Here is a 26,514-nt window from a genome sequence, read left to right as displayed (position 1 = left end):
ACAGAATTACTGATGTTCTTCTCTAACTAGACTTGCTTTTGGATTCAAGTATCTTAGTAGTTAGTTTTTTTAAATAAGTAAATGAATCCTTCTCTTGAGTTTAGTCTCTTTCATCTGATGCAAGCTGAAGAAATGTAATCCTTTGCTAACAAAATCGAACTTCTGTTTTGGAGCTACCCCAAAGCAGGATCTCAAAAAAATTTCAGTGAACATTTGTTAAAATTAATTGTATTACCAGCATTTCATTACCAAGGCTTGTCCTTTATATATATATATATATATATATGTAAATCAAACCAATAATAGTTTATAAGGAAAATTGCCTTGGTTGTAAGTACTTACTTTGAAACATTGTTACTGTTAAATTACTCTACGTGACAGGCCATTTGGTCATTCTAGGATATGTAAACCATTCAGATTTACAAACAGGATAAAAAAAAAATATCTTAGGAAAAATAAAATTCCCTAAATAACTGCTACAGGGCAGGGTTCTCCATGTCCTACATATGTTTTCAGATCGATCTAACCTACTGTATGTTCCCCTGTTCAAGCAGGTTATAATATGAGGGATACAGGAAACATCCACGCATGGATTTGCACTTGGTAATTTTTGTGCTTCTTTTCCAACATTGTATGCAACTGTATGTAAGATCTATAGTTTGAAGTACATATTAAACCACACGACACATTCTGTAGTCTGAACTTAACTGTCATTCTGTTTATTTTCTGCACTGAGGTTGACACTGTCCATAATGAGCAAATTAAGAAGTAATCTGCGCATATCAGTTTAGCTTTAACAGTCAGTTTCAGTTTCCCCATTACATGCTATGGACTTCTTGATTTTTGAACTACTCATTTAAATGAGCACCATGGATGTGTTCAACACAGTGCTGTCATAGCACATGGTGCATAGCGCTATTTTCTGCATTCTGCTAGCCTTCAACAGGCAAAGCAACATTATATTCTAAGTAATTACTATCATACAATAGTGCCAATGTGATTCATTTTAAATGCTGTCACATGATGAATGCCTGTTTTACATAATTCTCTGCAGGTTTACTTTGACCCTTTAGGACTTCACTAAAGATTGCAAATAGCAACCATCATATTTTCTATTGTAATTCTCTCTCTCTCTCTCTGTATATATATATATATATATATATATATATATATATATATATATATATATATATATATATATATATATATATATATATATATATATATATTATTCCTTTCTTGATCATGTCCATGCTGCCCTTGATGAAATAAAACTATTGTCTTTGAGGTGATTAAAATGTTTTAAAATCTTCCAAACAACAGATTCTAAAAAACATCTAAGAATTAATCAGGTAGGTGAGTTATATTTTTCCTAATCAAAGTATTGTGCAAATTTTTTTTTTTTTTTGCAAGAATCTCTACTGACAACATGGCACAGAAACAGCATCCTTTCCAAGCTGCAAAACAACTCTTTTGTATGTTACCCAAGGACTACTCAAAATTCTAACTAAGGGAGCAGGCGCTGCAGATGTTTCTCTTGCTACTGCAGTATAAAATACATTGTGTTACATAAAGAAATACCTGTAGTCCTAGAAGAGAGGCTGCAGGGGAATGACAGCAGAATGAGGGGGCAACATAGGAGGAAAAACTGCAGGGCGCGGGAGGGCATGAAATGTCACTGTCATTGGGTGAATATTAGGGGGAGCCACCACCTGTACCTGCGGAGGGGTCACAAATGGAGGTCCTGCGGATGGACAGATCTCCGGCCTAAGGGGGAGTCGAGAAACAGGCACTACCTGGGGGTAGATAGGGGGTTGTGGGGGCAGGAAAGCGGTGTGGTGCTGTAGTATGGTATGACGTATTGTGATGGAGCCAGAAGGCACTGAGGATGACAGGTGAACTGGATGGAGCACAGCAGATGACATGGGCAGATGTGGCCTGGGCAGGACAGATTTGAGCTTGGTGGGGAACACCTGCTGGTGAAGCACCTGTCCATGGCTCTGGATCTGCAAGAGGCAGCGTCTCTCCATGCCGTCTGAGGGGGGCTGGAAAGATGGAGAGGGTTGGAACAGGCTGCTGGTGGTGTGGAAGCTCTCTCTGCTTAACTTCTCCTCAGCCTGAATGCCTAGGTGAAATCTCTGCTGTGGGGTCTGAAGGCTGTGCTGACATGATTTGTCATGAGTGGCTTTTTCAGTCCTCTGTAGAGCTAAATCTCTTACATCGAGCAGGCAGGCCTGAGCAGCCACTGAATACTTGTTACAGTTCTTTAAGGGGGTTTGTGCTGCTTTAGACTCGCTTCTGTGGATGTTCTTATTCTCCTTTGTTGGCTCCTTCGAGAACATTGAATCTGTCTCGGGTTGAGTTAGACTACCCTTGGTGCATGAAGCATTGATCTGAGAGGAGGAGCTCCGCTGCCAGTCACTGCTCTCCTCCACAGTATGACCCAGGGCACTGCTAATGGAAGTGAATGTCTGAGAATCAACTGCACCGCTCTCTCCATCATCAATACTGCATGAGATTTGGTCTGACCCATTCGAGCTGTCACACACGCCTTTTAAAACAAGGCATTTCATGCTCGACTCCTCTGCAGCCTTGTCCTGTTCTTCCAGAACACTGTTTGTAACAATGGGGCATTCATTTGCAAGGCATGTGACTTGATCTTGGACATGTGACCACCTCTGTCTTTTCCTTTTAGTCCCGTGTTCACAACAGGTAAGTTCTGTGCACCCATCAGGAATCTCTGCCTGTGATTGACAGGGGTTGAAAGACTCATCTCCATCACTTAGAGAATGTGTACGCCTTCTTTTCGAAGTTTGTCCTTCATCTGGTCCAGTCTCTGTTAATGGTGGTGTCTCTTCTCTGTACCCTTCTGGTGCACTGGATCTTTGAGAGTGAGATGCATCCTTGCTATGGGTACACTGCCTTGTGGTTGTTTGCTCCCCTGCAGCTGGATTGTCAGGCTTTTCCCTGCTGTTCCCAAGCACCTTTCCACTATCAGCACAGAACTCATCAGAGAGAATGATGCAGCCTGCTGAGCCGTTTACGTTGTCTGCTGCCTCCTGCCTCCTGCCTCCCACCCCTTTCTCAACTACGGGAGCTATGCTGCTGTCCTCGGCCTGATTTTGAGCTGATTGCTTTGACTTCTCTAATGGATGTACTTGCTGTGAAGTGGTGCCTCTAAATTGGCTATCAAGTCCTTCCACACACTCAGGTCGTCTGTGGAATTTCTTAGATTTCACTATATTGCTCTCTGTCTCCCGGTGTCGGTCTCTCCTCCTCTTCCGCCTCCTCCGCTTCTTTTTGCAGTGGCTCCTGTAATGACGTCGGTCCCTGGCCCGCAATTTTTCTTCTGCCCTCTTACTTGCGTGGATCCAATCTTTGGAATGTCTACACCTGTCATGTGTTTTCAGCCTGACACAACTCTCTGTGTCACTTGAATACTGATAACACTTTCTGACCTTGCCTTCAGGTCCTTGGCTAGGACTGTTTCTGGGGCTGGCTGTGGATTCCTCAACATGCTTGTCAGAGTGGCAGGATTTGAAACCTGAGCAGACAGATAATTCCTCATCAGTTTTGGGCTCAGTCATCTCCTGAGTGTCAGCAGACCTTTTAATCCGTGACCTCTTGAAGTCAAAATGGAGGGGGTTGCAACTGAAAGACAGGGACGGCTCTGTCCTTGTGAAAGTCACCATCTCTGAGGGCCACTGGAAGTTGGTGTTACCGTCTCTGCTTAGGACAGAGAAAAAAGGCTGACTGGGTTTTGTGAACGGATAAGGTGTCTTTGTAGTTGCATCCTCCACTTGCTCTTGTTGTTGAGGGGAATCGTTCTTGGGTGGCACATCTGAGAATATCTCTTCTGGAGGCTCACTGATGGTCGAGTGCCCCTGCTCTAAAATGCCACTCTCCTCTACTTTCACATCCTCAGAGGTCTCAGGTTTACTTTCAGCAATGCTGCTTTTCAGACTCTCAACAGAGGCCTCAGAGTCAAGAACAATATCAGACCTGTTTAAATGAAAAGGGGAAGTGTTTAAGGGGGAGACAGCCGGACTGGGCACATCCTCTGAGTAAACGAGCAAAGCACACAAATCTGAGGCTGTTGATGAGGGGCTCTCCCTCATCACAGGCGTATCTGATGACCCCTGACTTCCGGCGCTGTCGCTTTTTTGGAAGTGCTTGCCCTGCTGTGTGCCAGTGCTGTAAATTGCCTCCTCACAATTTAGTACTTTTTCCTCCATGGGGGAGCTGGGGAGGTCAAGCTCAACATGGGGTGCTCTGAGTCTTTGTCTGCGGCTTCGCTCCATCGATCCCTCTTCCATGCTCTCACAGAAAACCGCCGCTGATGACTCAAGCTTAACAGATGCTTTCTTTGGAAAGGAAAAAGAGAATGCAATTTTGCGTCTGAAAGTTTGCACTTTGGCCCTCCCATTGTAAGGCCACTGTGACTGCTTACTAGCTAAGCCACAACTGCTGGAATGGATCTGACCCCCAAGATCTTGAGCTGCACAGCTTTGGTTCTCTTCATGGGCATCATCACAGCAGGACTCCCTGAAAGAACCTTCCACTGCCACCGTGGTAGACTTGAACATAGGACCACTTCCTGGGGCACTGTACCAGAAAAGACAGGAACATATAGATTACACTTTATTTTAAGGTTTCCTTGTTACAGTGTAATTATAAATTTAAGTACTGAGTAATATTAACTACATGTACTTACTATATGGTTAGGATTAGGGTAATTTATTGTAATTATAATAGTAAATAAAAATAACGTGTAACAATGTGTTACCAAGATATAAATTGTTTTAGATACTATTTACTTAATAGTAAAATAATGATTAATTTAAATGTAAATGCATACAATAGAAGTCAAGGACACTTAATATAAAGTGGGTCTGAAAAATATATTTAAATGCATGTGTCAGGTTCATTTACTTTTTTTTTTTTTTTGTGATCAACAGTTTAGGTACATTTAGACTTTTAAGTAACCAAAAAAGTGGCTGATAATGTGGATTAGATTTCACAGGGGAAACCTGATGATTGCACCATGGTATTCAAGAAGATCTGAGAATAAAATGACATCTTGCGTGCTTAAATGGAAGCAAGAACATCTGACGTTTTGAAGAAAGGAAAATTTGATTGGGACTTGAAAATAGTATATAAATAATATAAATATAAAAAAGTATATAAATAAATAATATAATATATAAATATAAATATTAATTATATATATATATATATAAAATTCTGTATTCTCCTTACTTCCTTGCTTCAAATAAAATGTAAGACTTTCTGACTTATAGACTCCATTCTATATATGTATACACTGGCACATTGTATATAAATAGCATGAAATAACAATATATGGAAATAACAATTTAACAAAACGTCCCCCACCATTGCACCTCTCTGCGTTGTTCAGCGAGCTCATGTAGGCGTCTGAGAGCTCTCTCCTGTTTCCTCTCGTCCTTCCTGGATTTGGAGGCCACATTACGGGCAAACTCTCTCTGCTTCAGCTCCTTCAGCCTCTGAGGGGTGAAAAAAAAAAAAAAAATCTCATTCATTCACCTATCTCAGCATGTCAACTACGCCAAAGCAACAAAAGCGATTTGAATAATAATCCTCTTTGAGACCATGAATCTTTTTTTTATGCTTTAACAACCTTTCTAATTTCGAAGACTGGGTATCACTGTATATCACACGATGAGGGATACACAGCAAAAAAGATTAAAAATCTCTTCAAGAGCGAAGCAAGGTAATTAAGGTGTTTGCACACCAATGTTCTGTTTCATCAAATCCATTTTCTGTGCAAATGAAAAGAAGCTGAGGATGAGGTTGCTAAACTCCATGAAATTGTCCTATTTATTCTAGATAAAACTCTGTGATGCTAATTTGCATTTGTTTCCTGGTCTGAAAGGCTTTGTGCTTTGAATGCAAGATTGATGGAAGCCACCATGACAGGGTCATAAATGCATCTCAGGTAGTGAGATGTATCGACTGGGATTATGTCTGAAAATACAGTGTCCCCTTACATTAAGTCAGTTAGATAATCTAAATTAACTTCCATTAATTATTCTCAAGGATATGATATTTATGATGTTTAAAGACCACACTCCTTTTGATAGCACCAGATGTCTCCAAGCAACAACCAGCTCTAGAACAGTTATCACATCCAATTAATCCTGAAAGCTTTCATTCAATTATCCATTAATACTTGATGCTTAGCTTTAAGACAGACGACAAGCCTTTCTGAAAAACATCTTTATAGAACAATGAACTACATTGTGTACTTTGGCCAGGCAGATTTTGTGTTAGCTCAAACTGAGAGTAAAAACAGTGATGGCTTCGCCAGGCAGCCAAGAAGACTCATCTGGCCCAACATTACGCATTCCACTCAGGTTGCACAGTTATACACAGTTCAGTGGCGCTGTAACCTCTCCTGTTTGAGAAGGCTTCAGTGATTGCATTTACCGAGGTTGGGGCTCATAGTCAGAGAAATGCGAGGTGGTCACATCAGATATAATTTTGTCATGTTAAAGGGCCGCTCAGTGTGGAGTGGGCAAATCAGGGTAACTAGTTTGATCCCATCAGGATAGGGTCTCTTTGTGCACCTGCCCTCTATCCTTCAGCGCCTATCTTGTCGCTCTCTGTTGACACAGTATGGGCAAAATCAGGCCTGATGCACGGCATTGGTTCGCTGTCAGCCAGCCTTGCAGAAAATAGCAAACAGGTTGGCGTGGGCTATATTTATTTAACTCTCAGGTGCATTTCTTGGAGCTGTTCTACATTGATTGTTAATGTATTTGGCGAGAGAAGCTCTGGAATGAGCCGTTAATGCATGTAGCCTGTATTTCACATGACTGGATGTGGTTACATCATTTATAGTACTGTAGGATGCAGCCCTGATGTGTGAGAGCAAATGCCCAGTGAATCCTTTCATGTACAGTGGGGGCAGACATGGCTGACAGGCCACTTGAGAATGAATGAAAATTTTAACACAGTAATTTTCTGACCGGACATGTATTCTTAATTAAAAGCAACATTGATACCAGTCAGAGGCAGACAGTGAAGTCTTGGCAGTGATGATTCACACACTGACAGGAACACCAGGATTTTCTGTAGCTCTGGGCTTCCTGTGGGGCCGCGAGTCTCCTGTACTCCATTATATTCTCAGCAGACATGCTCTGCCAGCTCCTGAGGGTTGCTGGGAAATTGTGCTATTCATCCATCAACCCTATTCGTGGAGAAGCTGAATGGTAGCATGGCATGCATCCATGCTGTAGAATAGTTTGAACCGTGCAGATAGGAGGCCATGTGATAAACACATCTGAAAGACACAACTAGCACCCAAGTATAGCACCCATATCTGAGGGCGAGGGGGAGTGGCTTTTTCCTTCATAATCCATTCATTTCACTTCTTTTGATGTGTTCAATAGCAAGGTCATGGGTGGAGGGTTTGTAGATGGTGTTCAGTCAATAGTTCAGTGAGCCTTGTTATTGACAGCGCAGCAGGCTCCAGAGACTCTGTACATTTAGTTTCTGAGTGAGTCAGAGCACAGGGGTCAGGGCCGATATCAAACAGCAGGACAAATGGTGGAATTAAAGCTTTAACAGGCTATTAAAGGTTACACTGCTATTTTTGGATACTGGGGCTCTTAAATCAACATATACTGAGTGTGAAACTGTAACTGAAGTTATAGTACATTTGTTTGTGACTCAGATCTAAAGAATTCAATTTTATGAATTACAACTGAAACAATTTGAATAAACAGTCAATGAATTTCTGGGAAGTGGTGTGTTCTTCCACCCTGCTTTATCAATCCATCCATTCATCCCTCCAAAAAAAAAAAGGTTCCAAAGAAGAGTTTTTAGAAAAAGAACATTAGTGCAATGGGAAATTTCCATGGATGGTTCTTCTTAAAACCACAGATGCAATAAAGAGCCTTTATTTTTAAGTGTGTATTTGCATTTTTATTTTTACATGTTAACTTCTGATTGGTGCTCTCAACGATCTGTTTGCTATGTATTACATACGTTCACCTACAATAGACAGATATGTATAATATTGGTATGCCTTAGTGGACCTGGTTACTAGGGGTGGCACAGTTCGCTGAAAAAAACCCGAACCGCTCGGTTCACCACACACGGTTCGGCACGCGCTGGGACCGAGGTTCAACTTAAATCTGAAAAAGCATATGTAATATGGTTTGCTATAAATAACATGTAGGCCTAAAACTAATATATGTATCTGTTGATGGATGCACATCGATGCGAATGTCGTGCTGGAATATTAGCAGTCATTTATTCCGTCATCACCCAGGTGCTGATAGCGCACGTGCACAGATGAGATCTGAACAGCACACGTTAATCTGTGTTTAAACTTAACTAAACTTTGTCAGTTCAAACATTTAAGAGCCAGAGGACATGAGCAATGAGGATATTTGTGCATGCACTCATCCGAAGTGCGCAAACCCGCGACTCAGAACGTGCGCAAATATTAAGCTCTCTTTAAAGTTTTGTGTTTAAAGTGACAAATTCAGACAAAAATTATGCCAAAATGCCCCTCTTGGTAAGTATCCTACAGCAGACATATCCGGCTGAACGTAGGCCTACTGGATCAGTGCATTCTCTTAAAGTGACTTTATATTAATCGAAAAGCAACAACAAAGAAATCACTCACTGCTCTTGATTAAAAAGCCTTTGTAACTTTAATAAAGAATAATCTTTAATTTATACAGTCCAATAAGCAATGCTGTTTTACATTTGACTACTTTATTAAATTTCTGTACCTAAAACTTATGCTAGATCTACCTAAAAAAAAAACACTGTTTATTGTTTGTAGCTTTACTCTATTGTATTTATTTGTGCGGTTTCTTGTAGTTGGATAGAATATTCTTCTTCTTCTTTTTTATTAGAAAAGTATTAGTTTTTCCATAAACATAGCTAATACAGAACTGTACCGAAACGGTGACTCTAAAACCGTGAAACAAACCGAACCATGAAAAAGTTGAACCATGCCACCCCTACTGGTTACTGATGAGACCAAATGCATCCCAATTAAGCTATTCTGGACAAAAGTGAATTGGTGTTGGCTTTATGGCTTAATGAATTTGCTGTGATTAAGAACAGGTCAACAAAGCTAGCACTCTAACTTGTTTATGCAGCATGCTGCTGTGGAAACAGATTTAACGCTGTCTTGAGAAAAGGGGATAAACAAAAGGAACAAACAACAGCAAAGCTCTAAGACTTCCAATTGTTCTGTCTGCTTTTGATCTACAGTATGGCCTTCTAAATTAAAACTCAATAAGACCACCACCACACCACTGACTCTATGTCAAAGAGGAAGTCATTTATTTTCTTGTGTTGTACATGTGTGCTACAAAATCCATTTGTTGTCATATTCAAAATCACTTTATTATTGCTATGCATTGCATCAGTGGAAGTCTCTAGGGGCAGACAACAGGCCCATTACCTGCTTGTGAGCATGGTCATACGAGTTGATGTGGTTGTCAAACTCTTGATGCTTGTAATACTGTTTGTCACACAACTGACAGTAGAAGTTGGCCTTGAGGTCCTCTAGGGCTTTGGCCAAGGTTTTCTCCTTCTCAGCATAATCCTGGAGCAAAAGGAAACAGCATAATCCATCAGGATAATAGATTCTTGCTTGTTTAAAAATGCTTTACGAAATCACACAGTAATTTAGAGTGACACTCCGTCATGTAATGTCCTTCATTAGGTTCTTGACTTGAGACATAGTAGTTTTTTCGCCTTTCTTATGACCCCAAATATATTGAGAAGAAAGAATTTAATGAGAAAAACCATAATACAAGACACAAAACTTTTAAATATTGTTATTTTGTGCACGTATAGCCATTAGTGAAAATATACTATTTTTTTATTAATACAGAAAGACTACTGCCCTGCAAGAAACTCTTTCTTTCTTAGATATGGTCAAATAAACTCACAAATATACACACAAATATTGGTAGACAAATTAATGTATATAGTAAATGTTGCTGCCATATTGATATATATATATTCATATTTGTGAGGCTGAATATTTGTGGCGCTCTTCTATGAAAACGATGCTCATATATCCAAACTCAGTACCCATGATGCCAACCTCATTTTCTTCCTTTTCTTTAATACTCTTTATTAAATATTGATTTACAACAAATCTTAGGTGGGAATACTTTCACCAAGGGTAGATTGCATTTCAAATCTAATTTCTTTAAAGCTCTAGATATATGGAAAAGCGCAGATTTAAAAACAAGATGCCAAAAAAAAAAAAAAAAAACCCTCCCATGGGTCTCCAATCTAAATGACCGCAGGGAAGGGGAAAAGCAGTTGCACATGGAATCAGTTTACTATAAAACCCATCTGTGAAGAATAGCACATGGAGGACTAGTAAATCAGCCAAGGATGATTAAGTCAACTATCAAACTTGTCAACCAGAATGAGATGGCCAATAAATTATATACGATTGTCATCATCAGTCGACAAACATATGCCTGGTGTTATTACTGACATGATCGTGAGCTTTTCACAACTGCATCAAACCCATTAGACTGAGAGACAGGGAAGCCTGGCCCATTCAAATGAACTGATGTCTTGTGAAAATAGTCTGTCTCTCACTCATCTTAGGTGAGAATATGCTGCTGCTAAACACTTGTCTGTAATATGCAAAAATAATAACATCCCTCTCACCCACTAATAACACCCACTGTGTGTGCCTGCATTAAACAACAGGCGTGTAATTGTATTTAATAAGTGGCTAGCTTACAGGTAATGAAAACTGAATCGCTTGATTAGCTGGATGTGCTAGGAAAAGTGACCCTTATTTTATTTTGCTCAATAGCACTGAAAGCTTAGATTAAAATCACTCACTATACATCAGGAAATAGTTACGCCTTTTGGGAAAATCCTTCCATGAGCATCTGTGCTGGTGTGAAGCAAGCTCGTGTTTATATAGACTTATTAGCAACCCGCTGCATCAAAAAAAAAACAGCTCAATCAAGCAAGCCCCAAAAAAGTTGGCTTTAGCAACTTTGCTACTTGAAAGTGTTAGGGTGCAAAATTAAACAACAGAGCTAATATGTGGGGGGAAAAAGAAAAGAAAAAGCGAATGATGTGGTGTGAAGCTGTGAACTCATTTAAACAGCAGATAGATCTAAACACTACATGGGGGAAAGCAGCCACTTAACAACAACTTTGTGTCAAGCTGAGAAATCCCCCATACCACTCTGTTCCTTTCAATATTTCAAAATAGAATGAGGTTGTTCTCAAAGGCATGTGTCCATATGTAAAATCTCAGGGTAATAATAAAATAAAACAAGAATCATAATAAAAACAAATACAATTCATGATTTTTAGTGTTAGTGGTACTTCCAAAGGCAAGTTATTAATGTTTCAACTTAAAACAATACTTAGCATTTAATTACTGCACATAATGCATCTCTCACTGTTTATACAAACAACAGATACCTGAAATCATGCAGAGAGTTGATAAGAGGTGTGCTATTACTTTTCTAAGTTATCTAACTTGCAATTTTTGCCAACATATTGTCTGTTTATTAGTACTTATATTCTGCATGACCATATTCCTAAATTAAACAACTACCTTACTAACTATTAATAAGCAGCCAATTAGAAACTCATTGAGGCAAAAGTTGTAATTATTGGTTTGTTAATAATAATGAACTTTAAAATAAAGTGTGACCAAATAATGTGGGTGCAATGAATTCATTATTTTTATTTTTGTTACTAAACTAATAACAGAGAACTATATTAAAACACCAGCTGCATGCATTATAATTCGTATAATATGTTTTTGCACTGGCACTTCAGTCTCACAGCACCAGTCTATTGTTTTCTGTAGGCCATGCACAAAAATCAACAATCAATCAAATCTTTCCAGTACATTAAACATTGTTGTGAGTCCTGTGTAAGTGATTGCAGACTCTCAGCATTATAAAATTGTTGTAAACACACCTTTTTTTTTAGTACATTTTCCAACCCCGATGTCCTAAGCACAAAAACGAAACTCCAGTCTCAACTCATGATTCCAGCAGCCTACAGTAGGTGTTAAGGTGCAGTGGATGGGGAAATAAAGATTGTCTTTTAAACCGCAATCTCAAGAGTACTCTAACACAGGGATAATTAATGCAGGCCACATTTAGAAGCATTTTGCAAACTAAACATTTGCCTTTTGTTTAATGTTTGTAGCAGCAGACTTCTTCAATCTGGCATTCCATTAAAACATCAAAAGACAAGTGTATTTACATACAGTGGATTACTGCCTGACTTAAAACAAATCCTGCATTGGGTTGACACACAGGGGGTGTTCATATAAATAGCACACTTCTGAAGCATCACAATGCATCTCCAAAATCTGAAGCGATACTTAACATGGATTCTCTTTTTACTGAACATCAAGCATGAGAACACGAAGCATTGAAGATCAAGTGGCTCTTTAGGCATTTATGGGACTGCCTAACAAGGTCAACCACAAGGGTGGGAACCACAAAGACACCTCACATCAGAAATTTATTGAAACATAAAGACAAAATATGATTGACATGAGGGGTGATCAGAGAGACTGTGATTGCTCTTTTTATAGCACACCTGGGTTATGAGGGATGTCTTTTATATGGCGTAGAAAAGGGGCCATTTCTGAGTAGAGGGTTGAGAGAGCGTATTGTGGTGCAAACAGAAAAAATGAAGACGGTCCTTCACAAAATCACATCAAGTGATTCATGAATTAAACGGTAAATTAAACCCTGTCTCAAATAACATTAATTAAAAACAACGTGTTGATTAATTAATGCACATTTCCAGAAGCCTAGAACAATATCTAGTCAAGAAAATCAAAAATTCAATTTCATCAGGGATCGTTTCATTTTTACAGATTCTCGCATAATTTATGAGGAAATAGGAAATATTAACTGTGCATATAGCTCACGGGCAAATCTGTTGTAAATCTCATGCATATTTTCAGCCTGTTCTATTGAAAACGTGACAGTCTTGTATAATAACCAGCAGTGATGGCAACACTTCACAAATCTCACAGATGAGATCTGCTTCAAACTAACAAATACCAAACACCATTATTCAGTCTGACCTGCAGTGAAATTGTCACAATTATGTCATGAGCACAGCAACACATTTTCATTTGATGTTACTTTATAATAATTACAATTACTACAATAGTATTTTATTATTATTATTATTGCTGTTCAAATTTAAAACCCAATATATTTTAACAATTTTAACAGTCTTATAATTTTAAAACAAAGTTATGACTAGGTTCTTGCACCTAGTCATAAAAATTATAAGACTGTTAAATCTAAATCTAACTGTTAAAGCCAATCCTACCCGAAATTATTTAATAATAATGAGAAGAAGAAGAAGAAGAAGAAGAAGAAGAAGAAGAAGAAGAAGAAGAAGAATCTACTACATTTTCATACATTATTACTTTTTAAATAATTACAAATATTACAATTAATATTAATTATTTTTATAATTTTTTATTATTACACAATTACTACATTTTTTAACTGTTATCATTATTATTGTTATTAATAAAATATTATATACAATAAACCTTAAAACTACTGAAAGCAGAACCAAAATTATGACTGGGTGCAAGAAATTTTGACTAAAATTATATGTGGGGAAAAATGGTATAGGATAAGAAAATGATGGCTACTTTAAATATGACATTGTATTTTCTTACTGCCTCTAATTGCATTGTTCTGTGTGTTTAAACAGTGTCAGTAATCAAAGAGCCCAGAATGAATCGTTCTTGATTATCACATTTTCTCACTCACACCTTTTTAAATAAAAATTCTAATTCCAATATACACTGCACACACTGTGTTCCAATTCAAGCTAGAGCAAACAGCAGAAAACCACAACACCGACTCTGCTGGCTGGCGCAACCGTTGCGTAAATGTATTTTGACATGATCCGCTTGTTTCCACCCACTCAAGTAGTTTTTAGAAGAGTAATTTTACTCTTCCTTGAGCGAATCGCTTGTGATGGAACATTGACTGTATGTTCTCAATACACTGCTCTAATAGCACACAGCTGCATCTACAATTCATGGACGAGACAATGCAAGGTTCAAGCCGCACTTCATGGCAATGCGAGGTGAAGTCATTTTCACTAACTGCACACTCTGACTTTGAAGCAGCGTAATAACCCAACAGGCTCCAGTCTTAATAATGATGCAGTGGCATTTCACACTGAAGACTGCGGGAGAGCGAGATCTCTCCGAGCAGACGCTTACATCTCGCCTGTTGTGATTAATTGTATCCCTTCTGTTGGGATTCCTGTTGGCTGTTGTTTCTAAATTGCTGACACACACAGAATCTATCTCCATTATTGACTGAAGAGTCTCCTCTAGAGGGCATGATGAGAGCTCCAGCATTTGTCTCCAGCTCTCGCTCACTGTAATGTGCTCTTCCAACAACGACCTGAGTACGACACGTAATTGTATGAGGATTAAGAAAAAGCGTTGTGGGTGTCTAGGGAACAACACATTTGATAAGATTTGAAATAACACAATTTTCCACAAACGACAACAGAATGGTGCACTGCATAACTGCACTAGAAATCTGAGAATATACTTATAATCAGCATGCATTTCTGATTTGTGGATTGGAGTTTTAATTGGATTTTAATAGTGCAGTGTGTGTATACATATTGAGCTACTGAAATTGAATGGAATCTATGTTTTGGTTACTTTGTGTAAGAAGCTAGGAGGTCAGCTGAACCACTGTTTTGCATTTTAAAGTGACGGTAAAGCAAGTGACTGTTTCCCCAGGCTTAAGTAAATCGCAAGAGCTACTTGAACTTTTGTATATTACAACTTGACTAACTTGCAATGCATTTATTCTATTAAGGGCGAAGAGGGTACATCAGCCTCATTTAGCACAGGGTTTCAAAACAGCCTTCAGCTGTGTTTTGTCATGGAAGCACTTCATATCAGAACCAGGCATTACCGTTACTGCTGAATAAACATTGCTGAGGGGATGTACAGTATCGCACACTGTATAGCAGTGCATATGGCACTATATACCATTCATATTCATAAGCTGTGAATTCAGGATGTTGTGAATGCATAAACAAACACAGGGTGCTATTTTCACTTTTTTATCTGTGTCTTCCTGTTTTTATTAGAGATATTAAGTTGTAGGTTTAGAATTGAATTAACTATCAACAATAAATAAAACAGTCAAAATTTCGTAAAAAAAAAAAAAAAATGTTGTTTGGTAGATAATGGATGATTGTGGGAGGACAAAGACAGATAATGAGCAAAAAAGATGGTTTTAATTTTAGCAACTTTTGAATCATGTTTCAGCAACCTTGAGACTCGCTTTAAAATCTTTTTCTTAATCTGTGTTTTTGCATTGTTTTCCAATAAAAAAAAAAATATCTGACCATCATTTAAAAAGACAAATGTAAAAGCAAAATTACCAGACAAATTAATGTTTTCATTTTTTACTTCTTTTCCCACTGCCAAATAGTTTTTTGTTTTAATCATTAATCTTACAAGACTTAATGAGGTTTATGCAAAAAACATAAATGTCAATGGGGGAAAGAAAGAGAAAGAATAATTTTAAATGCAGTTTAGATTTTGTTGTTTTTTTTTACTGGACAACTATCCAAAAAAGGAGTCAGAAAATGATCTGTTGCAGAATTGGAAAACTTTATGATCTCTCCCTGCTAAATTAAATCTCTCCATCACATTATGTGCTTATTGTATTCATAGAGTGGAATAGTGCATATTCTACAACCCTGTAAATTAGTTTGTTTTTCATGCACTGCTAGGTTTTAAACACATTTCAAGCATTTTTTTTTATTTTTTACTTCGAGTAGTTGCAGAGAGTGGGCTGTAATTGGAGGCTGTGTAGACTGTAGACACAAAGCCTAGAGAGAGAAGAATCCCTGAAGACCCAAGTAAAGGATAAGTTGACTGGGACAAGGCCGATTTAGGTGTTAGATGAGAAACTCAGCCTTACACTCTCTGTTTATACATCAGGGATCTCTAAGTGTCTCATGCGAGGTTTGTACTAAAGTGATCTGCATTACAATTTCGCCTCTATAAGCGTTAGCCCCACGGCCGGGACTGGGAGAGGATGTAGTTGAATTAAGACAAGAGAGGAGAGGGAGATCACACACATACACACACACATATACTTACACACAGGGCTGAGTTAAAAGCTGGTTTCCATCTGCTTTGTGCCCGTGGATTTCGGGCAGGGAGTAAAAAGAAGAATTCTCTTGTAAAAACTACGATCAAATGCCCTTGACTTGCAGCTGCAATTCCTACAGGGAAGTTGCATTGACAAGGTAGAAAGTAAGAAAAAAAAAAAAAAGCAGAGAAAGGGTGTGGGACTACACTGACAAACAGTCAGAAGAGATGTGCCTCAGTTTGACAGCTGCTAATTTTCCTAAGGTTGCCCTCCTATTGTGAGGGAGGGAGAGATGTGATAATTATCATCTGCAATCAACTGAGGTTATGAAGGAAACAGCGTATGTTTTTCTTTGGCTTTTCAGAGACACGACACGGGAGCTTGGATAAATCACAGGGAGCATGCAGCAATTAGAGGGACGTTTTTCTGCTTGATGAAGCTGAGCTTGATAAGCCTTTCCCAAATGTCTCAAAAAAAAAAAAAAAAATGCAGCTGTAGTCAGGTGGTGTGAGGAAAGAAGACTGAGTACTAATGCAACCTGTCAAAAATAGGAAACATGCTCAAATACAAATTTCATTTTCATCCCTAACAGGCAATATTCAGCTTGTATTGATCCTTTGTGTGCTGAATATTGATCTGTGGTGTGTCTGGGAAATCAAAATCAGCTCATGCATACATTCATTTCATATGCATATTCATGAATAATTACATGCAGGTATTGTCATTATTATTGTTCCACAGAATCCACACTCAAGCTGAGATGCAATATGAACCATGAATGATTTTCTAGATCTGAAAATTGAACCAAACGTTTGGCTGCAGAACAAAACAGAAATGGCATATGCAGAACGTATCTCAAAATCAACATGAGTAGTTCTTGCACAATCACAGAAAACATGCATAGTGGGGTTTTTAACACATTTTCATTTAGTGGCACGCTTGTATTCACTGCAATAAAATGTGAGCTGGAACAAATACGATTAAAAGCAACCCACAGACGACACGATGAAAGATGACTAATTTGCTAATTCTCTCATTGGCATGATGGTGTGCTGGGAGTGTGAAGTGCAGGACTTACAGGTCTGAGTGTTTCTGCAGATTTCAAGTTGCAAGCTCGTAAATAAGGCCATTACTGGTGTCTCATTTCATTTTATTTAAGTGTTTTTTTTTTCTACTAAATGTAGGTTTGAATTTCACACATACACTGTCAAGATGTCACTATCAAACTCTGACCATATTCTTAATCACTACTGGTTAGCTTCAGTTAAGGAGGTTTATGATATCTGGACAAACTCAGTTAGCATTCCTATTCATCTCAGTTGGTGAGTTGGCCGAAAGCTTTGGAGTTTTGCTTTGGGAACTCCCTGTGCTCATCGAAATATCATTGGACCCAAATACCACTCATCATCTGTTTTAAAGATCAAACATGAGGAGAGACTGGAATTAGAATTAGAGCTTATATGACAAACCTCTTAGGTTCTAGAAGGAAAATCATAAAAGCATGCATACAGAGAGCACTGCTCTGATTGGGTGTGTTTTTGTATTGACTGTCACATTACGCCTTTTTTCCATGTTTGGCAAAAAGACAAAAAGGAGGCTCTGTTGTACACACCCAATTCCAAAAAAGTTGGGACACTGTACAAATTCTGAGTAAAAAAGGAATTGAATAATTCACAAATCTCATAAGCTTATATTTTATTCGCAATAAAATATAGATCAAATGTTGAAAATAAGACATTTTGAAATGTCATGCCAAATATTGGCTCATTTTTGATTTCATGAGAGCTACACATTCCAAAAAAGTTGGGACAGGTAGCAATAAGAGGCCAGAAAAGTTAAATGTACATATAAGGAAGAGCTGGAGGACCAATTAGCAACTTATTAATTCAATTGGCAACATGATTGGGTATAAAAAGAGCCTCTCAGAGTGGCAGTGTCTCTCAGAAGTCAAGATGGGCAGAGGATCACCAATTCCCCCAATGCTGCGGCGAAAAATAGTGGAGCAATATCAAAAAGGAGTTTCTCAGAGAAAAATTGCAAAGAGTTTGAAGTTATCATAATCTACTGTGCATAATATCATCCAAAGATTCAGAGAATCTGGAACAATATCTGTGCGTAAGGGTCAAGGCCGGAAAACCATACTGGATGCCCGTGATCTTTGGGCCCTTAGCATCACATACAGGAATGCTACTGTAATAGAAATCAGAACATGGGCTCAGGAATACTTCCAGAAAACATTGTTGGTGAACACAATCCATCATGCCATTGCCCACATGGCATGGGCAGCTTACACATCTGGAAAGGCACCATCAAAGCTGAAAGGTATATCCAAGTTCTAGAAAAAACATATGCTCCCATCCAGACATTGTCTCTTTCAGGGAAGACCTTGCATTTCCCAACATGACAATGCCAGACCACATACTGCTTCAATTATAACATCATGGCTGTGTAGAAGAAGGATCCGGGTGCTGAAATGTCCAGCCTGCATTCTTACAGTGGTAATCATGGCCTTGTCCAAACTATATTTGAGATGTGTTGATGCCATGATATTTAAAATCATCTTATTTATCCCTTAAAATTATACATTTTCTCAATTTAAACATTTGATATGTCATCTATGTTGTATTTTGGATTAAATATTGAAATTTGAAACTTCCACATCATTGCATTCTGTTTTTATTCATAATTTGTACAGATCCCAACTTTTTGAAATTGGGTTTGTATTATAATACAATGAAATATTAGTTATAAATACATGCTACTTTCAAATAAAATATTACTACAATTTAAAATAACTTATCTATGTCAATGTATTTTAAAATGTATTGCTGTTATGGCAAAGCAGAATTTTCAGCATCATTACTCCAGTCTTCAGTGTCACATGATCCTTCAGAAATCCTTCTAATATGCCAATTTACTGCAAAAAACATTTCTTATTATTAGCAATGTTGAAAACAGTTGCGTGGCATCAATTATTTGTGCGAAACAGTACATTTTTGACACATACACGTTTTTTGATTTATATGAATGGCATTTATTTAAAATATAAATATTTTGTAACATTATAAATGTATTTACTGGCACTTTTGTTCAATTGAATGTATCCTTGCTGAATTTATTAATTCAAACTATTGATTTCTTAAAAAAAAAAAAAAATAGAACTGATCTTACTTTTTCAAGTGTGTATATTGCTTTGTGTTTAACTTGTTTAGATGGCCATCAATGGACAAAGATATTTTTTACACCAGATAGACCGTCCAACCACGCTAACCAGCCAGACCTTGACCTCTTGTTTTCAATCACATCAGGTGAAGTTTTCACTGCATGTGATTGCAGGTGTATTTGAACCACATCTAAGCAATAATATGACTTTCTGTTAACTCCCTCTACTTCAATAAGCTTTTCAATCATTGAAGCAATGTGATGTCTTTCCTGTGAGCTTTGAATCCACTGCGATTCCCTCTCTGTGACGGTCGATGATGACTGAGCACATAAAGCCAAGCAGCCACCTTTCATTTTCCCTCAAAATCACGCTATGTTGTTTAGTGTAGCATATGTGCATGTGAGCCACACTAAAGCACAACGTGACGGGGGTTTAATCTAAGCTTGGGCTCCGCAGTCACTCCATAATGAATGGGCAGCCTCACTTTGATAGCTGCTAGCGCTGCCTATGCATCAGCGTTCTGCTGCAAATGAGCAGCATCTTCGAAGTCTCATCTTCACCACTTCAATCGATAATAATAAGAGAGAGACTGCCGAAATGAGACAGGCTGTAATTAATCCTTCCAATCGCGCCAGCCGGCCTCTGCCAGCCACTTCTGTCTTAATAATGTCGAAAGGCCTCATGACCCAGCCACTGAAACAACCATTTAATCACAGCGTGACACAGAGAAACGGGCCAGGAGACACATACGCCTCACATATCACATATAGGCCAAGTGGAAAACACAAAGGTCTGAAGGGTCCTCAGAAAATGCTTTCAGTCTGTTAACTCTGCAAGCAAGACTGCGATTCAGGTCCTGTTAAATAACAGAAAGAAAACCAAGCTGTTCACAATAAAAAAAATTTGAATCAAACTGAACATTCCTGGACTGTAGGAATGAGAGACTCCCAAGCTTACAAAATAATTATGTCTGACAGTAGAAAACATCTTTCTCCATTGATGACCACTCAAAAGTATCCATGTGTTCTTACTTTTTCGGTAGCAAAATGTAAATGATAAATATTTCATTTTAGTACACCAGATGTTTACTAGTGCCTGATTTCTTTATGAAGGGCTCTTAAAAGCGTGAAATGGATTTTGGAAATGGAAATGACTTGGAAATGACAATTTTTTTCCTGTCTATTGCTTTTCATGGCAAATCTCAGGATAGGGTTGGGGACTGTGTATATTATTGTATAGATTTAACCCTTTTATTATTATTAGAAATTTGACCTTACAGTGTATTTTTAGTTATTGCTACAAATATAGCCATGCCACTGTACTTATGACTGGTTTTGTGGTCCAGGGTCACAAATATTGCTGGTATAATATTTTTAAAAATATATTATTTTACCGTTTTTTTTATATTTTTTTGCAACCTTGGTGGGCATAAAAGACTTCTTTCAAAAAACATTAAAAAAAATCTTACCAACCCCAAAAATTGAACGATAGTGTACTTAAAGGGTGTCCTGTGCTGGCCAAGCAAGTTCCATTGAGATGAACTGGAATGCAAACACCGTTTGACTTTAAAGTCAAGTGTTGGTCAAATCAGATGTACCGACAACGCATGAACAGCAGGCACAAAATAAACTTCAAAGCACAAAAAGAATGTATTGGCTTTGATGACATGATATGTGATTACCATTTGAATATCCCGAGGCCCAATTTCTGCCCCTCCCACCCCCCAAGAACTGGAGCAGAGACGGAAAATAACAAAAATGAGGGGGGAAAAATGTAAAATAATTCTAATGACCTACTTCTACTCTCTTCCCCCAGAGCTCTCTTACAGGGAGCTGTATGCAGGATTATAATAACAGGGCTCTAGGTACAGAAGAGTGCAGGACTGAGAAGGAATACATACGCAAAACAACTTGAAGATCAGTGAGTCGAGATCAATGGGAGCTGATATTTCTGTTGTCATCATTATCTCGGCATCACATTTAATATCTGAAGAGGGTTGCATGCTAATTTGTAAATTATGAGCACCCGGGACAAGGACTGATGACGGATTGGACGGCTTTGTTGATAACGATCTTATAGTTAACTCTTGTATATAAAAGAGCAGTTTTGAGTTTCCTGCAATCGGGTAAAACAGTGTAAATAATTAAGTCTACTAGATAAACTTAAGTTCATTTTGCTATATCTTTACAAGCATATGTGGTATGAAAAATAAAAGTGAATAAGACTAAACCTGATTAACAAAAAACATTGTAAAAGTTGTAACTTGTAACTGTAACCCATGAAAATTAGTTTTGTAGTTAACGTCTATACCTGTAAGTTGGTTTAGTGATGTTGAATAAAACAGTTATTTAGATGTTGTATTTGTAGGTTAAAATTTTTTCAGTGTATGAAATATGTGAGCAGATTGTAACGGGTCATTGAAAAATGGAGGATCAAATAATTATATGGCAGATCCAGATCCGGCTTGTTCCGCCATAAATTTAGCAATGCTTTGAGGGAATTCACTCTCATCATAAAATGATTCTGACAAAATGATTCACGAACTACATTTCCATAAACTAATGTTCTGATATTCTAACTCCACTCTGTAATATGCACAGGAAAATCAGTTTGATTAATTCATAAATATTTCCAGTAAAAGCAGACATCCAAAAAGATTGTGTTTGAGAATGGATATGGAATAGATTATGCCACTGGCATTGCATTACAAGCTGTCATAGCACATGGATTACCCATAAAACAGTTTGATTCATTCAGTGATGAATGATTAAACATTCAATAATGAATGTGTCTCAGATATCTTCTGCAAACAATTATTGTGACACAGGCTTGACAGGTGTGATTAAGCTGTGATGTCATCATATGGTAACTCATAACCTTTGTAGGACCCATGAAGACTGAGATTGCATCTCTGTAGCTGATGGGAGAACAGAGAATAAGAGGCTAACATGTTAAAGGTTAATATATTTTACATTTGTTTTGGGAAACAAACAAATACCACAAAAAAAGGTTAAAAAAGGTTAAAAAAAAACAACAACAACAACAAAAAACAGCATGGTAACTAACATATGTATGTCATATTATTATTAATTAAATGAATAACACTTAATCATGGTCATTATTCAATGAAATTATTTTTTAAGAAATTTATAAAATGGAAAAATTAGGATTTTTTTAAAATTAAATTTATGTAAAATATTATAATTATCATAAGATAACCCAATAATATAAATTTTATTATATAAAATATATATAATTTTTTTGTGACATAAAAATTTAAGTCATAATTCAGAGTTTTATGAGATAAAATTAGAAGGAAAAAAAAGATTGTTTAAAATAATAATTATCATATTATTATTGCTTATTTTTCTTTTTTGGTTGTTTAACGCTTGTGTTTTAAATGCTTTTAAATATGGAAGTAATATTTTAAATATCTTTTATTTTTCTGGTTTTGCTGTACGTTCCATACTGATTCTGTCCCCATCAGTAAGCAAGTGTCGTGCTGTAAAGTAATTATGGCTGGCTTCTTTTGCAGCTGAGAGGCAGGTTCTCTCAAAGGCAGTCCCCACAAATGTTATATAAAAACTAAAATACTTCAGGAGCATCATTAGAGTGCAAAATTACTGAAACAGTAATTCCAATGGCAATGAAAACTATTATCCCAAATAATGAGAATACAGTATGTAGGCCATGGAAGCTAGGATAATGTGCAACGATAATTAATAAAGTGCATAAGCATTACAGCAGCCAAAATTCACGTTAGTAACAGCATGTGCTCCTCTGTTCCATTTCCCGTGCCAGGTAATGTAGATAATCTACAATCAAATCTCAACGAAGGGCCACGCTAACCTTTGAAAAGAAATCAACCAGACGTGAATTATTCTGATTGTCAAATGAATCAATTAGCCAAGTTGGGAGCCTCATTTTCCTCTCTGCAGCTTTCACGGGCAACTTGAGAATGAACACGTGTGTCAGCACTTTAAGGAGAACCCCCTTCAAACTGACAAAGACTGTGTATTCTCCTTTTACGATAACTGATTGCAAGCTATCTGCCTTTGTTTGCAAGTGAGAGGCAATTAAACAAGTGGGTGCTTTTCTTTTCGCACACTGTGATGGAAATTGTAGAAGATGGAATAATTCTCTGTAGTTAATAAAATGAGTGTCATACACTGAAACAATGGTTACAGGACCCACTGTCATTCGCAGTTGGGATTCAGAGAGAAATTTTGTGCTCCTATTCATTCTTTTAATCCTCGCTGTCTCCATCTCTTGGGGAAGCGTTTGCTTTATCAAAAACAGGCTTAAGACAAGAAACCATGGAAACAGAAAAAGAACCCTGTCTTTCCACACAAGACCTGCGTTCACGTAAAGTGGCAAAGTGAGCGTTTGGATTGGTATTTTTGAACTCTGTGTAGATGTGATCAGAGATGTGATAATGTGTCTTCTGTGTCGTCTCTCATCTAAAGTTTGCTTGAGCTCCATGTCCCAACCCTCAGCTACACCAACATAATGCACCGCCAAGAATTGCCACTGGGAAACTGATGAGCTTAGATAATTGCTAGTGAAAATAATTCTCTTAAAATTTGTTTTGGAGATTTTGCAAAGAAATCACGCGCTAAAGTTTGTCTATTGCTGCCTTGCTTGATCTTTACTCCCTCCTAAATAGTGATTGTGATCTTAGATTTTGTGTTTTGTGGCTGCAGTAAGATGTCAGAGATATTTTCACTGTGAATCCTCCCTTTTCCAGTCTTTAAAAAATCAATTCATCTGAAAAAGATCACTAACTCTCTCGTCTGAACAGTTTGTGTTGCAACGAAACTTCTACAAACCTGAAATCCTAAAATCTACCTCAGTTAACTTGTATGTATGCAAGCAATTAAAATATCATAATTGCAAACTAAGATATAAAATGCGGATTTTACAGTATAGTTTACATGAACATTTTACTTAAAGCCTTTATGTATAATGCATAATAAAAGTATGTTTTAAATAGTTAAATAGTTTTAATGCATTAATTATGCCCTGTAATGCAGCTTATAATGCATTGTACAATCTCATGAATAATTGTAACCACATTTAATACATTATAACACACCAATTTATTGTTAAACAATGCATTGTAAATTCACTTATAATTATTTACGACAAGATATAATGTATTACAGTGCACATGAATAATTATAATGCATCATATCCTTTAATATCCCTTTATAATGCAATATACATAAGGCTTTAAGTAAAGTGTTACGAGACTATCTAATCATCTTTAAAAGAAGAAGTTTAACTGTGAAGTGAAACTGCATGATATTTTAGAGAATATATATATATATATATATATATATATATATATATATATATATATATATATATATATATATATATATATATATATATATATATATGTGTGTGTGTGTGTGTGTGTGTGTGTGTGTGTGTGTGTTCAGAGAATATATTGTGAATTACTTTTTTTCTACACATCACTAAATGTTGTTAGATTGAAACTTTAAACAACTTCTGTTCTCTACTGTATTCCCTAAAAACTTATATTATTAGGATATCAATTACAATATAATTTTCTGCATAATTAACATAATTTGGCTTCACAATTAAATGTTGCTTTAAAGATATTTTACTGGAAAACAAGAAAACTGAGTGCAAAATAGTAAACAAAGAGGAAGAAAATCTCTGCAATAGGAATTCTTCAAAATATGCTCTGATGAAAAAAATTGTAAAGGTCCACTGGATAATTTATTCATCCTGAGGCATGCTGAAATATTATTTATTATTGGGAAGCCATCACTGGAAATTAGTTAAAATTCTATCATATAAGCAACATCACAAGCAGAACTAATGTGCATGAACAACATTCTCCATGACACCCTGGTCCTTAGCAACAACAGAATCACTCCAGATGTTCGAAGATGTTCACTCCAGGACTGAATGATGATTATGAGTGCTCACAGCCTAGTTCACATACACAAAGCGCCCCGGCTCCCCTCGTTCAGCTCTCTCTTATCAAGTTAATGAAATAGCACTGCTAGGGGGAATTAGATTAAGGTTGCAGACTTTTAATCACAGAGGAATCTGAGATTTTTGGGGGATGGGGGGTGGATGATCCAGATTTCTCATTGATACACGAACAACAACGTGAATAAACAACGACTGATAAGTCCCAAGGACAACGGGAGTCAGGTGTCAGGAGCTATAAACATTGCGGCCCAGGCGCTAGCTGCGCACAGTCTGTTGTTTGGGATCCTGTCGTGGGTTATTAGCAGCAGTGGGGGCAATGTTCACTGGGAGAGTCCACGATCAGGCAGCTGCGCACAGGCGGTCAGGGAAAGAAGATGAAGCATCTGGGCCGGAGGTCTCTAAGGACATGGGGTACATCCGTACATCACTGATATCACATGCTGCTCTACTGACAACATCCGTCCATCTGAGCAACCACAATCGCAGCACATGTAAAAAGGCATTACTCTGATATATAAGAGTAACGATTTTTGGACTTTAGTATGATGGATACTTTGATCTGAGCGCCACTGATGTCCATGCAATTGTGTTTGATACTTCACAATCTACACCAAACAGAAGCAAATTGTTTTAATTAATGTATAAAAAAAAGCAAATGTATTCTCTGACTTACTTTCTATTGTGAAAAAAAAAAATACTTAAAAAAATACTTACAATTATTAATAAAAATCAGTGGGTTCAATGGGGTTGTTGGACCTCACTGACCTTCAGAAAACTGTCAAATATTATCTTAAATGTGATTTCAAAATAATAATAGTTATAATAAATAACTAAATAAAAAAGCTCCTGGTGTGCTGTGCTTGTTTGCAGGGCTACACAATTTAGCGAATATTGTGATTATATATCAACATGACTATAAAATAATAATGCTGTGTTATTCTTAGAATTATTATTCAATAAAAATATTAAACATAATAAGAAATATTTATATTGTAATATTTACTATTGCCAATATTACTATGTTAAATGGCTTACTGTAAAGTATTGAATGTGAAAATAAAAAAAATATACATTAACATTTACAGTACCTTAATTTTACAATTTTCAAACTTTTAGACATAAAAAAAAACAATGGATAATTTTGCATATTCACTCAAAAACCCAAAACTCTACTTCACTCTGAAA

General features: G+C 37.1%; 1 protein-coding gene across 2 annotated transcripts in view; it reads right to left on the bottom strand.

Annotated features, from left to right (window-relative positions):
• Nucleotides 1-1,237: 1,237 nt before the first annotated feature.
• Nucleotides 1,238-26,514, bottom strand: part of znf804a (zinc finger protein 804A) — a 48,961-nt gene continuing 23,684 nt past the window's right edge. Inside the window, exons 2-4 of one of the 2 annotated variants that reach the window (XM_052564810.1) lie at nt 9,470-9,613; nt 5,395-5,525; nt 1,238-4,605 (exon numbers count right to left, since the gene is read on the bottom strand). In XM_052564810.1, the coding sequence (XP_052420770.1) occupies nt 1,590-4,605; nt 5,395-5,525; nt 9,470-9,613 (3,291 nt within the window). In that variant the 3' untranslated portion in view covers nt 1,238-1,589. Of the gene's footprint in view, nt 4,606-5,394; nt 5,526-9,469; nt 9,614-26,514 lie in introns of those variants that run through there. The other variant, XM_052564811.1, reaches the window with a different exon arrangement.

This window comes from Carassius gibelio, chromosome B9, assembly GCF_023724105.1.
Source record: "Carassius gibelio isolate Cgi1373 ecotype wild population from Czech Republic chromosome B9, carGib1.2-hapl.c, whole genome shotgun sequence".
In the NCBI taxonomy this organism is placed as follows: domain Eukaryota; kingdom Metazoa; phylum Chordata; class Actinopteri; order Cypriniformes; family Cyprinidae; genus Carassius; species Carassius gibelio.
Note: the sequence above shows the minus strand (reverse complement) of the source record. Positions and strands in the feature narration are given on the sequence as shown.